Source organism: Balaenoptera borealis (genome assembly GCF_965194805.1).
Source record: "Balaenoptera borealis genome assembly, chromosome: 14".
In the NCBI taxonomy this organism is placed as follows: Eukaryota; Metazoa; Chordata; class Mammalia; order Artiodactyla; family Balaenopteridae; genus Balaenoptera; species Balaenoptera borealis.
In genome coordinates this window covers 65311993-65329413 of record NC_138875.1, presented here as the reverse complement: position 1 = coordinate 65329413, position 17421 = coordinate 65311993, and the positions used below count along the sequence as shown (strand labels likewise).

The following is a 17421-nucleotide window of genomic DNA, read 5'->3' as shown; positions in this document are numbered from 1 at the left end:
CAGAGTTTATGGTTGTGGGGTTTAGGATGATGATAGTCGCGGTACTAAATCCTGATGGGGTATCTTAGATCTAGTAATAGAGGCACATTTTTCCTATTAATTGGAGAGAAATGTTTTTCATACTTTTTCCTTTAATAATTTGTGAACTTGAGCCCACCAAAAATTTGTAGAACCTTTACTGAGTATAAGTCACTACAAGTCTTCATCTTTTTATGGCTATATCTATGCATATATATGTATGTATGTACATTCAATCATATAATTGGGTGTGGGGTATTTTCCAGTCTCTTGTATACATATAAAAAATTTTTAAAGAAGTTTTGCACTTATGTTTGGAAGAAGCCTGAACACAGAATAATAGTATCTTCTTTTTGTAACTTGGCCAACACTATCAGGGCAGACATACAGGGCATAGCCAAGCTAGGACTAAAACTCAGACCTCCTGATTTGAAGTCTAGTTTTTTTTTCTGATGTTACTTTGTTTTTATGGTTTCATTGGATAAGTTAATAAAAAACAATAAAAAATAATAAAGTAATTAAAAATGACTGTTCCACTTTTTTTGGGATGGTCTCATATCTTTCAGGCTTTTCATCTGCTGTTTTTGCAATCTTCATAACCCGTAGAGTTTTCCTCATTTTTGAGTCAAGCAAATGGTTGCTCAGAGGTGTTGGGTAAGTTCAGTGATGTCTCAGCTAGTAAGGGAAGGGGCCAGAATTGGAACTCACCTGACTCTTTGGCCCCTGTTCTGTTACTGAAGAGATTTAAAAATGCATATGTAGATAACGAAATTTGTTCAAGCTCTGGGCTGTACGGAGCGCCTTTCCTAGAGAGGGTGCACATGTGTTCGTGACATCAGATTTTAAGTTGCAATATCTGAAGTGTTATTGGAGCACTCAGTCTTAAAATAATGTAAAATTATGATGGTTTTACAACTAAAATGACTTTAGCTTTTATTTGCTCACTGAATGGTTTGCATCCTCTAAAGAAACCTTTGCACTGGCTTTCTTGGTTAGTAAATTATGAGAGAATCAGGCTAAAGGAACGAATACGTTTTCTTTTAAAGCAGTCATTTGTATTATCTACTTACTTACTTTTGGAACATTAATTTGGATCAGTCTAACTTACTTAGCATCTGAAGACAAGTTAATTTTTATCTGTGAAACAAAGTACTGTGGTTTTGTGTTCAGATAATTAAAGTTCACTGAAATGGGTAGCTTGGAGAACAGCTTAATAGCTCTCTCTAAAAATAACCCATTCACAGTTGATAGCACTTTAGTTGCTTAACAACGTGTACAGTATGTGGTGCTAATGCATGAGGAGATAGCTCCTTCATTAGACAAACTTTATTATGCACAAATATTATTGAGCCTCTGCTATGAAATGACTATAATGACAGGGGGCTGGGGAGGATGGGGAGAAAGCCTGAACGTACCAGAAATGTTATATTTATGCCAGAGCCTCAGAAATGACTGTGGAAGCCTGGGCATTTATTTTAATGGTGTTGCCACTGCTCAAAACCTGTTTGGAACACTTCCTATGAAATTGTCGTCAGTATGAGCATATGAACCATGAGAGAAAATCAGCCCCACAGTTTTGTAGCTTTGCTCAATTTTTAAAAATCACCTTTTGAAGTATAATTTATATACAACAAAATGGACCTTTTCTTTGTGCAAAGTTCAGTTGAGTCTTGGCAAATATATACACTGTGTAACCACCACCACAGTGGAGATACGGAACATTACATAACCCCAGGAAGAAGTACCCTTGTGCCCTTCGCTGTCAGTCTTCAGCTCAGGCAACCATGGATCAGTTTTCTATCACTGTAGATCAGCCTCAGCTTACCTAGCGTTTCAGATAAATGGAGTTTAGAAGTCTTTGCTCTTTTTTGCCTGGCTTTTTCACTTAGCGTAGGGTTTTCCAGGTTCATCCTTCTTGTCGCATGTAGTCGTTTCCCTTTTGTTGCTCAGTGCTCTTCCATTGCACTGGTGACACACAGTTTGTTTACTCTTTCCTTGTTGATGACTATTTGGGTTGTTTCAAGTTCGTGACTGTTATGAATAAAGCTCCTACAAACATTTGTATACAAGTCTGTATGGATGTATATTTTCTTTATTTTTTAATTGAAGTAATTTGACATACAATATTTTATTAGTTTCATGTGTACCACATAGTGATTTGACGTTTGTATACATTGCGAAATGATCACCACAATAAGTACAGTTACTGTCTGTCACCATACAAAGTCAATACAGTATCATTGACTGTATTCCCTATGTTGTGCATTGCATCCCCGTGACTAATTTATTTTATACCTGTAAGTTTGTACCTCTTGACCCCCTTTACCTGTTTCCCCCCCCATCCCTACTCCCTGCCCCTCTGGCAACCACCTGGGTTTTGTTTTGTTTGTTTTGTTTTTTAGATTCCATGTGTAAGTGACATCATGTGGTCTTTGTCTTTCTCTGTCTGACTTATTTCACTTAACGTAATGCCCTCAAGGTCCGTCCATGTTGTGGCAGATGACAAGATTTCTTTCATTTTTACGGCCGACTGGTATTCCATTGTACATGTATACTGCATGTTCTTTATCCATTCATCCATCAGTGGACACCTAGGTTGTGTCCGTATCTTGGCTATTGTCATAGACATATATTTTCATTTCTCTTGAGTAAATAATTAGGAGTGGAACTGCTGGGTTGTATGGTGAGTGTGCATTTAACTTTTCAAAAACCACCAAGCCTTTTCATAGTGGTTGTACCATTTTGTAGTTCCACCTGCAGGGTATGAGAGTTCTAGCTTTTCTACATCCTCATCAGCACTTGGTACGGTCATTCTTTTTCATTTTAGCCATTCTAATGGGTATGTTATGTGGTTTTAATTTACATTTCCCTTATGACATCATTCATCTTTGTATGTGTGTATTGTCACAAAAAGTGTCTATTTTTTTGCCTATTTAAAATTTTGGGTTGTTTGTCTTATTTTGAAGTTGTAAGAGTTCTTTATATACTCTAAATACAAGCCCTACATGTTGTAATTTTTTTCTCCCATATGCACAGCTCATTTTTGACCTTGACAGTATTATCTGGCCTGTTCACCCACCTTGCTCACTAGATCCCAGTCAGCACCTTTCCTTTTCAGTCTCAGTAACTCCTCCTGTCTCCACTGTTGTCATCTTGTACATTCCAGAGGCTTTACCACTGCCCTCAGAGGTGTGCTGCTTTTTCTTTTTGTGAGTATTTTACTGATTTGAGAGTGCTGCTGGTTCATAGTGCCCTTGAGTCTGGGACGCTGAATGTCCTGCAGTGGGCAGCATGATTTCGTACAATGAACTGACTGGCTTAAAATGCCAGTTATGTGCTTGTTGCTTAGTCCAAGCCACTACCATCTCTTACTGGTGCTATTGCAGTGCTTCAGATGGTTTCTTTTTTCACTCTTTCCTTTTTACAATTTATTCTTCATATCACAGCTGGAGAAAGCATTTACAAATACAAATTGGGTACTTTTAGTCCTCCCTTAAAGTGGAAGTGCACTTAAGATGAATCTTAAACCCTTAGCACAACTTCCAGGTCACAGCCTCATCCTGAGCCATGTGCTCTTGGCTTGGTATGTGCCAGCCACCAGTAGCCTTCTTTGGGGTCCACAGATTCACCGGCCTAACCTCTCTCTGTTCAATAGAACACTTGCCTTCTCGGCTACCCCTCACCTGGCTAATTCCAGCCTATCCTTCAGGTCTCTGTTTTAAATGCCACTTCCTTAGAGAGGAAGAACCTTCCCTGAGCCCCTAATTTAAACCAAGTTCTCTAGTTATCCATGATGATGTTAATTATAGCATTTGTATTTTTTCTTAGCATCTATCATAATTTATCTATTTTTAATATATGTCTCCTTACCCCACTCCCCCTTTTCCTCTTTTGGCCTTGCCACGCGGCTTGTGGGATCTTAGTTCCCTGACCAGGAATTGAACCTGTGCCCCCTGCTGCACTAGACCACCAGGGAAGTCCCCTAATACATGTCTCTTTATATTTCCCCCATGTTGTATAAAGTTCATGAGAGTAAGGAGCTTTCTGTTTTCGCTGTAGTATCCATAGCACTTAACAATGTAGATGATTAATGAATACCTGATAAAATTGATTTTAACATTTGAATGGTTTTAAGTTTATTCATTGTGCCTCCTTCCAGATCCCAAATGACATTTTTTCTCTTGAGTACAAACTTCTATGTACTAGTTTTCTGTCTTTGCCATTTGAACTGAATCTGTAAATTGCCCTGATAATAAGAGTTCTTAATCTTTTTTGTGTCATGGATCTTTTAGGCGGTCAGTGAAACCTGTGGCTCCTTCACAGATTAGTGTGTTGTTTTTTGTTTTGTTTCGGTTTTTTAATCCAAAATACGTTTATTGGGATCGTTTCCCATTCATCTTGATTCAGGGTGCTTTTAGTGCTGCTTCCAACTGAAGGAGCATCCTTCTGTAAGCCTTGCTTTTTCCTCCTGTAGGCTGGCAGAGGACAGTAGAGTAGCCAACACAGGAAACTACTGTTTGTGCCTGGCTAGAAATGGTGGTGGTTTTATAGCATCCCGGGCATTTCACATCCGTGAAGTAGGAGGTGGGGCTCTGCAGCAGGTGCTTCTTGTTGTGTTTCCTCTTCTGGCGAGGGACGCAGGAGATCCTTTGTGAGAGGCATGTTCTCCTGAGGAGGTCCTCACTGCCAGATCAGATTAGTGGTCTTAAATGAATAGAAAAAATTATGTAAGGTTACCAAGGAAATCGGTTATATTGAAGTACTGTTTTTTTTAATATTAAGAAAATACATCTATAATGTGTGTGCTTTTTTATTAATGCCTTAAGTAGCAAGATCAAGCAGCAGATGTGACAACTACTGTAATTTCAAAGTAGTGAGACATATAAATATTTCCAGAATTACAATTGTAGGCTTTTTACTGGTCTTAATATTTTTCTGTTTAGCCTCCTTCAGTCTCTGGAAATACCTGTATTTCTGATAGTGTCACTCTCGTGGCTGGAGAATTCTTTCTGTTATCAGAATAAAGTACAGATTTGGGAATTGTCTTTACTAAAGGAATTTAGAGCCTGAAACAAGATGGCGGAGTAGAAGGACGTGCTCTCACTCCCTCTTGTCAGAACACCAGAATCACAACTAGCTGCGGGACAGTCATCGACAGGAAGACACTGGAACTCACCAAAAAAGATACCCCGCATCCAAAGACAAAGGAGAAACCACAATGAGATGGTAGGAGGGGCACAATCACAGTAAAATCAAATCCCATAACTGCTGGGTGGGTGACTCACAAACCAGAGAACACTTATACCACAGAAGTCCACCCACTGGAGTGAGGGTTCTGAGCCCCATGTCAGGCTTCCCAACCTGGGGATCCGGCAACGGGAGGAGGAATTCCTAGAGAATCAGACTTTGAAGGCTAGTGGAATTTGATTGCAGGACTTCGACAGGACTGGGGGAAACAGAGACTCCACTCTTGGAGGGCACACACAAAGTAGTGTGTGCATTGGGACCCAGGGGAAGGAGTGACCCAAGGGAAGATTGAACCAGACCTACCTGCTAGTGTTGGAGGATCTCCTGCAGAGGCGGGGAGTGGCTGTGGCTCACCGTGGGGACAAGGACACTGGCAGCAGAAGTTCTGGGGAGTACTCCTTGGCGTGAGCCCTCCCAGAGTCCACCATTAGCCCCACCACCGAGCCCAGGTATGCTGCAGTGTTGGGTTGCCTCAGGCCAAACAACCAACAGGGAGGGAACCCAGCCCCAACCAACAGCAGTCAAGCGGATTAAAGTTTTACTGAGGTTTGTCCACCAGAGCAACAGTCAGCTCTACCCACCACCAGTCCCTCCCATCAGGAGACTTGCACAAGCCTCTTAGATAGCCTCATCCACCAGAAGGCAGACAGCAGAAGCAAGAAGAACTACAGTCCTGCAGCCTGTGGAACAAAAACCACATTCACAGAAAGATAGACAAGATGAAAAGGCAGAAGGCTATGTATCAGATGAAGGAACAAGATAAAACCCCAGAAAAACAGCTAAATGAAGTGGAGGTAGGCAACCTTCCAGAAAAAGAATTCAGAATAATGATAGTGAAGATGATCCAGGACCTCGGAAAAAGATTGGAGGCAAAGATTGAGAAGATGCAAGAAATGTTTAACAAAGACCTAGAAGAATTAAAGAACAAACACCTAGAAAAATTAAAGAACAAACAGAGATGAACAATACAATAACTGAAATGAAAACTACACTAGAAGGAATCAGTAGCAGAATAACTGAGGTGGAAGAATGGTAAGTGACCTGGAAGACAGAATGGTGGAATTCACTGCCACGGAACAGAATAAAGAAAAAAGAATGAAAAGAAATGAAGACAGGGGCTTCCCTGGTGACGCAGTGGTTGAGAATCTGCCTGCCAATGCAGGAGACACGGGTTCGAGCCCTGGTCTGGGAGGATCCCACATGCCGCGGAGCAACTGGGCCCGTGAGCCACAATTACTGAGCCTGCGCATCTGGAGCCTGTGCCCCGCAACAAGAGAGGCCGCGACAGCGAGCGGCCCGCGCACCACGATGAAGAGTGGCCCCCGCTTGCCGCAACTAGAGAAAGCCCTAGCACAGAAACGAAGACCCAACACAGCCAAAAATAAATAAATAAATAAATTTTTTTAAAAAACTAAAAATAGAATTACCATATGATCCAGCAATACCACTACTGGGCATATACCCAGAGAAAAACATAATTCAAAAAGACACATGTACCCCAATGTTCATTGCAGCACTATTTACAATAGCCAGGTCATGGAAGCAACCTAAATGCCCATCGACAGACGAATGGATAAAGAAGATGTGGTACATACATACAGTGGAATATTACTCAGCCATTAAAAGGAACGAAATAGGGTCATTTGTTGAGACGTTGGTGGATCTAGAGACTGTCATACAGAGTGAAGTAAGAAAGCGAAAAACAAATATCGTATATTAACGCATGTATGTGGAACCTAGAAAAATGGTACAGATGAACCGGTTTGCAGAGCAGAAATTGAGACACAGATGTAGAGAACAAACGTATGGACACCAAGGGAGGAAACTGCGGGGGGGTGGTGGTGGTGGTGTGATGAACTGGGCGATTGGGATTGACATGTATACACTGATGTGTATAAAATTGATGACTAATAAGAACTTGCTGTATAAAAAAATAAATAAAATTTAAAAATTAAAAAAAAAAAGAATAAAGTACAGATTTCTCAGTTTTCTTTGTGTGACGTTACCTTTTGCTTTTTGCCCAGATGGGCTCTAAACTCCAGCTGTACTGGATGACTTTGCACTTGTACCCAACCTTCCATGCTTTAGTTCCTGCAGCTCCTTCCTTCTGCAAGCCTTTCCTCATAGACTGCCTATTAAACCCTGCTGTGCTTTTCAACCCACCTTAAATAAATAACACCTTCTGAAAGAGGTTCACAGATATTAACATAGAGCAATGTCTGACACATAGTAAACACTCAATAAATTGTAGCTATTATTAAATAAGAATTGTTCATAAAATTTCTTTTTATTATCACCACCAAACTATAAATATCTTGAGTGATGTCCATATGAGAAACAAGGCAACACAGTATATCAGTAACTGTGAGTAAACATGATGTAAAGTGAAAATATGCCTCATATGTAATATACATCAAAAATAAAAGTCTTGACCTGGGGGAAACAAGACTTGAAAGTGCTGCATCAACCCTGTTAACTGTTGTTGCTTTTTGCACTGTAGTAAGTATGACCTTGAGAGGAGGAGGTGTGATAAGGAGTTGAGGGTGTGAGTTGGCAGTACAAGCCAGCCCTGTGGGCGGCTCCTCACACCCCACAGCCTTGGAGTGTGTGTGAGAATGCAGTAGCCGAATTGCAAGTGGAGCTGGTGTGGACACCACCAGCACTGGAGAGTAGTGACCATGCTGAGCGCCCTGCCGTCAGGGCCATGGACAGACCCAGATACACCTAGAAAAAAAGCAGGAAAGTTCAGGATGACGGGGGAAGGTCAATTTTATGAGACACAATCAAAGAACTTCTAACAGTGAAAGGAACTATACCACAAAAGTAAAGCTATTCAGATGAATAAAGTCTTAAGAATAAAGGTTCTTTCCTAAACTCTAATAGCCAAATAACTAGAAATCCTGAAATTTTGGAATAATGTTTTTTTAGAGAATAAAGGGTACAGCTTTCATGGAGCAGTTTGGAGCAGCCCTTTTTTTCCTTCACATGCAAGACTGCTGTCATTCCAGCTGGCAAACATAGTAGATTTGAAATGGCTCCTCTGTTTCTCAGAGTACATAATATATCAAATTATTTCTGTACGTCCAAGTGGGAATCTGAAAATAATTCTTTTATAATCTCAGAGCTTAATACCATAGGTATCTGACTGCAGCTTCTCTCAGCTAATACTTGGGCATCAGCATAAGTTTTCACTCTCTGTTGTAATGACAATCTCAGCTACTAAGTGGTGCCTGTTGCTAAGTTGGAAACCAGTGTAGAGAGAGCACTTGTATGTTTCTTTTTTCCTTGACATTTAACACTTTTCTAGAAATATTTACTTTCCCTCAGATTTTGTACATGTGAAGTTGTTAGACTCCAATTAAATGTACGTTAAGCTCCTTGACCTTCTCCCACAGCTCGCTGGTGCTCTGTTTCCCCCGATGCCCCCATTGCATTACATTTTGGCTAGATTCTACTGCTGTGTCTTCTAGGTCACCAGGTTTTTCTTCAGTGTATAATCTCTTACTAATTTCAACCATTGTATTTTTTTCATCTCTAGAAGTTCATTTTGAGTCTTTCTTATACCTTCCACTTCTCTCTTTATATCGTGCTCTATGTTCATGAACATATGGAGTATATTTATACCAGTACACGATTGTCTACTAATTCTGTCATCTCTACTTCCTAGGTATGTTTTTTTATTGGCTTTTCTCTTCATTATAGATTGTATTTTCCTGCTTTTTTGTTTTGTGGCTGTTGTTTTTACTGATTTACAGTATTGCAGATGTACAGCAAAGTGATTCAGTATATTCAATATTTATATACTTTTCAGATTCTTTTCCATTACAGGTTATTGCAAGATATTGAATATAGTTCCTGGGGATTTTTTATTTTTTATTTTTTGGGGGTGTTTTTTGGATGTTGATTGGATGCAAGACACTGGATTTTACATTGAGTGCTAGGATTTTTTTTGGTATTTCTTTAAATACTTTGGGACTTTTTTTTCTGGGATGCAGTTAAGTTACTTGGAACACTTTGATCCCTTGAAAGCTCTCTTTTAAGCATTTTAGCTCTCTTTTAAGCATTTAGTCCGGAATAGCCTTTAGTCAAAGGCTAATTTAGCCCCTGTACTGAGTCAACAACCTTTCTGAGGACTCAGTTTTTTGTCCTGGTGTGAGGAGGTCTTTACTGGAAAAGTGGTAGAACAGGAACTGTTCCCAGCCTTGTTCCACATGGATTAGTCCATCTGCTCCTCTCTGGTGGCTCCTTCCCCAGCCTTGGAATTTGATCATGCACAAGCTCTGTTCATTATCAGCTGGACACTCAGAGGGAACCCTCTGCGGATCTCCCCAACCTTCTCTGAAGTTCTCCTCTCCTGTACTCAGCCGCAGAAATTCTGAGTTGGACTCTCCAGATCTCGAATTCTGTCTCAACTCAGGGAGACTACCAGGCTCCATTTGGGTTTCCCTTCTCTGCATTGAAACCTGGAAACTCCAGGCAGTAAGCTGGGGCAGTCACAGGACTCAGCTTGCTGGCCTGTGTTGCCTGTTGCTGGGTGTCAGAAAACTTATTTCATAAATACTGTCTGGTTTTTTAAGTTAAGATAAGAGAGTTAGATCAGTCCCTGTTCTTTCATCACGGTTAGAAGCAAAAGCCTGTGAAGGTATGTAGAACTTTAGGGACTCATTTAAAAACTCAAGTTATTTCCTTCAAGCTGCCTTATCTTATATTACCTACCCCTCACTGGTTATTTTTTTCTCCCAGCAGAGTGGACAGAAATAGTAAGACAAAATACAATTTAAATTATGTTTTAAATCACTCATGGTCCCATCATCCTAGCTTGTTCTGTATATTGCCTCTTCTAGATAAATATTTTTAAGCTGCAGTCTGATGGTTTATTTTGAATCTCACCTTTAGTTAATACGATCTTCATACTTAGTTTAATGGCTGCACAATGACCTGTTATATTAATATTCCATAATGTATTAATCCTTATGTTTGGCAATACAGGTTTTCTTCTTTTAGGTAGTTTTGCAGTAAATACCTTCAAATATTATCCCTATTCTTAAGGATGCTCAAAGGGAGAAAGGCAGGTGGGATGATGTTCTATTTATTTCAATCTGCAGTGAGATTTAGCCTATATTGGGTATTTAGTAAATGTTTTTCAAATGATTGAGGAGGAGCATAACTTAAAGTTCAATTAGGTAAAGTTTTCAGTTACCTTTTTAGGAATATTTTTGTTCCATTGGGCATTCATTTTTATTTTTATGGGGGGTTAAAGTAGATAATTATGAAATGTTTATGTTTCCTTCTACTTGTTAAATTAAGCCCATATTTTCTACATGTTAATTGTAATTATGTCATCAGTTTTGGAGGTATAATTTAGTGGAAGACCTTCTTCAGATAAACTTTTATGTTGGAATAATTTTAGGTTTACAGAAAAGTTGCCAAGATAGTGCAGAGGGTTCCCATAAGCCCCCACCCAGTTTCTGTTTTCCTTGATGTTAACATCTTACATTACTGTATGTGCTTATCAAAACTGAGAAACCAGCATTGGTATAAAGAAATTTCAGACTTTATTTGGAATTTGCTTTTCCACTGATTTTCTTTTTCTGTTCCAGGATCCAGTCCAGGATACTACATGCATTTAGTTGTTATGTCTGCCTGTCTCTCTGTGACTGTTTTCTCACTTTTCTTTTCATGACTTAAAGAGTACTCGTCAAGTATTTTGTAGAATTATCTCTCAACTTGGGTTTGTCTGATGTTCTTCTCACTATTAGCCTGGGGTTACAGGTTTGGGGAAAGAATATCACAGAGATCAGCTGCCTTTCTCGCCTCATCCTATCAGGAAGTCACAATGTCCACGTGACGTCACTGGTCGTGGTAACTGATCGCCTGGTGGAGGTGCTATCTGCCAGGCTTCTCCACTGTAAAGTTACTGTCCTTCCCTTTTCACATTCTGTTCTTTAGAAGCAAGTCTCTAAGTTCAGCCTGCCCACAAGGTGTGCGGGCTGGGAGAGATTGAGTTCCACCTCCTGGAGGGGAGAGGATCTACACATATTACTCCAAGTTCTTCTGTTAGGAAGATTTGTCTCTTCTCCTCCACTGTTTGTTTCTCCCCTGTGAATTTGGTTACAGCTGCTAGAAAGAAGACAAATGATTTAGAATGTATAGTTCTGCCATTGAGGAATATATAGTCTAATTGAATGAAGAGCATTTGAACAGGACCAAGCTAGGAAACATGAGGTTTGTGAAGTAGGCACTACTTCTTGAGTTGCCTATGGCCACTTTCTCCAAAGCTGTGGCTCCACCATCGTTCCAAGTTGGCTAAGACGGCTCCTGCCTGGTGCACTGCCCTCCCCATTCCATTCTTTCAATAAACTACTACCTGAGAGAACTTCATGAAAATACCGCCATGCTTAAAATCCCTGCCTAACATCCTTTGGTGGCTCCCAGGGTAAAATTGTAGATATTTAAACATGGCCTGGTTCCTGCTTAAGCCTCCGGCTTCAACCCCATCCGTGTCCCCTTGGGTCCCACTCTCTTGCCGCAGGTTCCTGCAGGCCTCTGTAGCTTTGCATGCACCTCTGCTTTGCCTGAAGTGTGTGCTGCCTTCTCACACCTGCCTAGTTTTTGTGAGTCTTCTCTTCACCCCACCTGGTCTGCCAGCCTTCGACCCACCCACTGCTTTCATAACAGCCTGTGCCTTTTGGTTGTTCCCTTGGATTTGCCAGTCATTCTCCTCCTCCTCGCCTTCTTTAAAAGTAGTCACCTGTGCTGCTTCCACTCCTGTCCCCACTCCCCTTCATTTACTGCCACCCAGGGTACCACACATCAGCTGATTGCAGATTCACTGAATGCTTTCCAGTTGTCAAGCATTCCTGTTTCGAACTCTTTATATCCTTGGCTTCTGAAACACCACTCTCTCCTGGTGCTTATAGGTGCTCCCTCACTCTCTAGCTGGTTCCTCCTCCTCTGTCTGCTCCTGAGTTCTGTCCTCAGACCTGTTTTCTCCACGTATCTCTCCTCAGTAGTGCAACCCTCTGTGGCTTCTGTTAAAAATTCCCAAAAAAAAAAAAAAAAAAAAAATTCCCATATCTTACTTCTAACCTTGTTCTCTCTCTTTAATGCTGCTAGAAGCGCAGAGCCATCCGAATCACCTGCAAGCCTCCTCAGATCTTTAAATCAGGAAGTACAAGACTGTCATTGTCTTCCCCTACCCCCATCTTCATTTTGTCCCTCCCAAACCCAGGCCTGCCCCTCATGTTTTGTTTGCAAGGCCTGGGTCAGGAATACAAATGGAGCATCACATACCATATAAATCAAACTAAGAAACAGGAAATGTATTCTCCCCCCACCCCAAGACAGATAAACTTTCTTAAAGACCTGGAAGATCAGGTTCAAATTGAAAAATCTTGGGCTTTTTAGAGTTGGGTGTCAGCAGTTCGAGGAGAGCAGGCCTCCAGCATAGCCCTCTTCTCTTCCCAGCCAGTGCTGTGCCCCCCCAACTCCCATGAGCTGGAGCTTGTGGACCCCCAGCCCAACAGTCCACGCACCGTGTATACCCTGCAGATAGCTCCCCTTGGCCACCCCTTGTGGTACACACCCTGGAGGAGCATTCTGCTCGCTGCCTTGGGATTCTGGGGCTCCTGATGGCACATTCCCCAGACCCCATAATCACCACTGGGTGAGGAGGTGCCTGGTTGGGTGAGGGCCAGCTGTCCCCGTAGATGGCCTGATTGTTTTCCTCTCCACATGTTGCCTCTCACCTTCTCTGTGCCCTTGATCCTCTTTCGAAAGCCGCTCATCTTTCAGGGTATGGTTTCTACAGGCCTCATCTTCTTTTAATCCTCTTTGTTACCCTTATTTGGACTTAATCTACCCAGATTAATCTTCTGGGTGGAAGATCTTAATCTTCTCCTTGGGTTTCAGAAGTGCTTTACTGTGATAAAGGCAGTGCATGCTGTCTGTTCCTGTCTCCTTCCCTCACTAAATTGCCAGCTTTTTAAGAGCAGGATCACTGTTTGGTTTTGCCCCCAGTCCTAACATGAAGTCTTAGAAGTGGGAAGTGCTTGACAAGTGTGGCTTGAATCCGCCACAGCTCTGGCATCACCCTCCTGTTGTTGTGGTAACCCTGTCAAAACAGGAAATGAGGTTAGTTTAGCATGACTTGTTCATAATTGACTCATGCTGGTTCCCTTTTCTTCCCTAAGTGATCACAAAGCATCTGTTAAATAATCTACTCCAGAATTTTGTGGGCTTCTACTTCCACATTAACTGGTCAAATACAGTTCTGGAATCTCTGTTCCCACCCACCCTGGCCCTGGAATTCACCATGCATTTGGAGAGCCCTGGCTCCTTTTTTTAATTGCTCTCTGAAGAATTGCTTGATGAACAATATACCAGTGTACAGTTTAAGTTTTGACGTATTATACACCCATTAAGCTATCAAAACAATTACATAATGAACATTCATCGCCTCCAAAAGTTATCTAGCTTCCATTTCCATTTGTGTAATCCCTCCCTCCCAGCAGCCCCAGGTAAACCCTTCTGATGTGCTTTCTGTCCTCATAGACTAGTTTGCATTTTATATAAGTAGAGGTACTTTTCTTTTGGTCTGGCTTCACTCAGCATAATTATTTTGAGATTCATCTGTGTTGTATATATCAACAGTTTGTTTCGTTTTATTGCTGAATAGTAGGAAGCTACGGTTTTAAGAATTGAGTGTGCTCACGTCTGGGCTTGATCTCCCATTCCCCACCATTTATGTATCTCAGGATAGAATTCATCTGGGACTTGAAGCTGCATTTATGTAAGATGACTGGGTGCTCTCAATAGCTTGAGCTCCTCAAGGGCACAGTAATAATATAATCTTTGTATCCTGTTAGTATAACCAAATGGCTGGATAAAAAGTTTCCTCCTTTACTTAGGGTGTGTGTGTGTGTTTGTCTGCGCCCCTCTGTTTTATTTATTTAGTTACTTTAAATTTATTTATTATTTATTTTTGGTTGCATTGGGTCTTTGTTGCTGTGCGCAGGCTTTCTCTAGTTGCAGTGAGCGGGGGCTACTCTTCGTTGTGGTGCGCGGGCTTCTCATTGCAGTGGCTTCACTTGTTGTGGAGCACGGGCTCTAGGTGCGCGGGCTTCAGTAGTTGTGGCACGCGGGCTCAGTAGTTGTGACTTGTGGGCTCTAGAGCGCAGGCTCAGTAGTTGTGGCGCACGGGCTTAGTTGCTCCGCGGCACGTGAGATCTTCCTGGACCAGGGCTCAAACCTGTGTCCCCTGCATTGGCAGGCGGGTTCTTAACCACTGCACCACCAGGGACGCCCTCTCTCTGTTTTAAATAACATACCCAGTTCCAATTTCATCACTGAGTGTCAGTCGATACAGTTGGAGGGGCACACTGACCATAAGCCCCTCTCCCCAAGCAGTCTTATTCTCAAAGGCAAGTTTATGCCCATGTTTGTTTGACTACCATGCTTCAGTAAAACTGGATATTTATTTATTTATTTTTAATTTTTAAAAATTTATTTATTTATGTTTGGCTGCGTTGGGTCTTCACTGCTGCGTGCGGGCCTTCTGTAGTTGCGGCAAGCGGGGGCTACTCTTCCGTTGCAGTGCGCAGGCTTCTCATTGCAGTGGCTTCTCTTGTTGCGGAGCACGGGCTCTAGGCATGCGGGCTTCAGGAGTTATGGCATGGGGGCTTAATAGCTGTGGCTCATGGGCTGTAGAGCGCAGGCTCAGTAGTTGTGGCGCACGGGCTTAGTTGCTCCGCAGCACGTGGAATCTTCCCGGACCAGGGCTCGAACCTGTTTCCCCTGCATTGGGAGGCGGATTCTTAACCACTGAGCCACCAGGGAAGCCCTGGATATTATAATGTTGAGTTTAAACCAATATTTTATAACTATTTTAACCTGTGTTCTCTTTTGTTGAACTCAGGCTCTAAAATCTGAATTACCAAAAAAGTTTTGATTTCTAATAGTATTTACTCCCAGTGTTGAATAAACTTGCTTGAACGACATATCCCTTTGCCTGTCTACCTAAAAATCAGTGGTTTAGGCCTTCTTGCAGCAAACCAAAGCAAAATAAGATTTGAGTAGTTATTCTTTTTTTTTTTTTTTTTTTTTTTTTAAAGAAATTCACGTTCTTTTATTTATTTATTTATTCATTTATGGCTGTGTTGGGTCTTCGTTTCTGTGCGAGGGCTTTCTCTAGTTGTGGCAAGCGGGGGCCACTCTTCATCGCGGTGCGCAGGCCTCTCACTATCGCGGCCTCTCTTGTTGCGAAGCACAGGCTCCAGACGCGCAGGCTCAGTAGTTGTGGCTCACGGGCTTAGTTGCTCCGCGGCATGTGGGATCTTCCCAGACCAGGGCTCGAACCCGTGTCCCCTGCATTGGCAGGCAGACTCTCAACCACTGTGCCACCAGGGAAGCCCAGTTATTCTTTTATTTAAGGAAATAGACGTCATTTCAAAGTGTTGGGGTACCCAAGTGCAATGTATAAATGGTGTGAGAAAACTGAAGCTGAGTGAGACAAGGTCCCTCCTACAGCATAGTTTTGTGGTAGAGTCAGACAAATGCAACAGTAATTCTCAGTATAAGTAGACTGATAGATACCATTATAGAAGCACAAACTTGAGAATAAACTTATTTTACTGTTTCCTGTTTCTAGCACTTACCCAGAGGAAACCAGAAGTAATGTCTTACTGCCCGTCCGTGTTCTTTCATTGCTTCGGTCAATGGACCAGATGTTGATACTTGTTAATATGAAAAGCTCTTACAGAAAAGATTCAATAGAATATTGTTCATAAAGATAGTAGTAATATTCAAGATTCAAATTCATCATAAAATTGAAGATAAAATTATTATTGCTTCTGCTTGGAATTCTATTAAGTCAGACCTTCAGGACAACTTGGAAAGAACTGGGCCCTATGTTATGGCTGTGAAGGTATTTTTTGAACAATACTTTTTAGGTTTTGTTATAAGACTACCCAAACATCTTGGTTAAATTTCTTGGGGGGGTGGGGGAGGAGGAAGAAATAGTCATGTCATTTTGCACGTAAGACAAAGTTGTTGCAAGCAATCAATGCATCCTCCTGTCCCACCTTTTAATTGAAGTATAGTTGACTTACAATATTAGTTTCAGATGTATGGCATAGTGATTTAGTAATTTTACAGATTATGCTCCATTAGAAGTTACTACAAGATAATGGCTATAATTCCCTGTGCTATGCAGTATATCCTTATTGCTCTCTTGGGTCCATTTTTGTTCGGGTTGAAGATGTGGTTGATGGTCATTTGAATGTTTCTGCTGAGTCCGTGGAATCTGATACAACAGTAGGAAGTTGTTTTGGAGGCAGAAATGATTGCTCTCACCAGAATGCAGTTGCTGTTAAAAACAGTGGGAAAATGACATGTGTGTGTCATACACCCTTGTTCCTGGATTTATGAAAATGGGCATCTGTACAGTTCCCAGGGCCAGGCCCTCTGTTAGTTTTGAGATTCTGTGTGTGCTGCATTTTGCCAGCCGCATCCTCCCTAGCTTAAGGCCTCTTTGTGGGTTATACACATGCTTCCTTCGTGTGTATGAAACAAGTATTTGCCTAGAGTACTAATCATTTAATACTTTACCGCCTTGTTCTGAGAACTGTTTTTAATGCCGTCTCCCCTCCTCCCCTCCTTTTTTATTTATTTTTTTAGCTCTGCTTATGATAATGTCAACAAAGTTCGAGTAGCTATCAAGAAAATCAGCCCTTTTGAGCACCAGACCTACTGCCAGAGAACCCTGAGGGAGATAAAAATCTTACTGCGCTTCAGACATGAGAACATCATTGGAATCAATGATATTATTCGAGCACCAACCATCGAGCAGATGAAAGATGTGTATCCTTTTCAGGCAGCTGCTCCACTGCTCCGTCACCTGGTTGAGTAATGTAACTGGACGTGTCCTGCACTTACAGGGGTGGAGGAAAAGTAATAAAACACATTTAGGGGGAAACTGTACTTTGCTTGTCATTTACATTTTTTTCTCTGATTCATTTTTTCATTTGTCAGTAACTGATTTTAGTATCTTTTTGGCAAATCCAATATTTTCTGTCAGTTTCAGTAAAGATTTCCTTTAAAGTGTAGTTGTGGAAAATTTTGGAGAACACCTTTTCCAGTCATGTGTTTGCCACTCAA

General features: G+C 41.5%; 1 protein-coding gene and 1 pseudogene across 2 annotated transcripts in view; both read left to right on the top strand.

Moving 5' to 3' along the window:
* LOC309610738 (large ribosomal subunit protein eL39 pseudogene) overlaps positions 1-15951 on the top strand; it is a 48653-nt pseudogene extending 32702 nt beyond the window's left edge. Inside the window, exon 2 of the transcript XR_014249734.1 lies at positions 15914-15951. The product of XR_014249734.1 is annotated as a large ribosomal subunit protein eL39 pseudogene (transcript). The remainder of the gene's footprint in view (positions 1-15913) is intronic.
* Positions 1-17421, top strand: part of MAPK1 (mitogen-activated protein kinase 1) — an 86860-nt gene that overhangs the window by 33096 nt on the left and 36343 nt on the right. The window contains exon 2 of the mRNA XM_082353932.1: positions 16942-17124. Within this exon, the coding sequence (XP_082210058.1) occupies positions 16942-17124 (183 nt within the window). The remainder of the gene's footprint in view (positions 1-16941; positions 17125-17421) is intronic.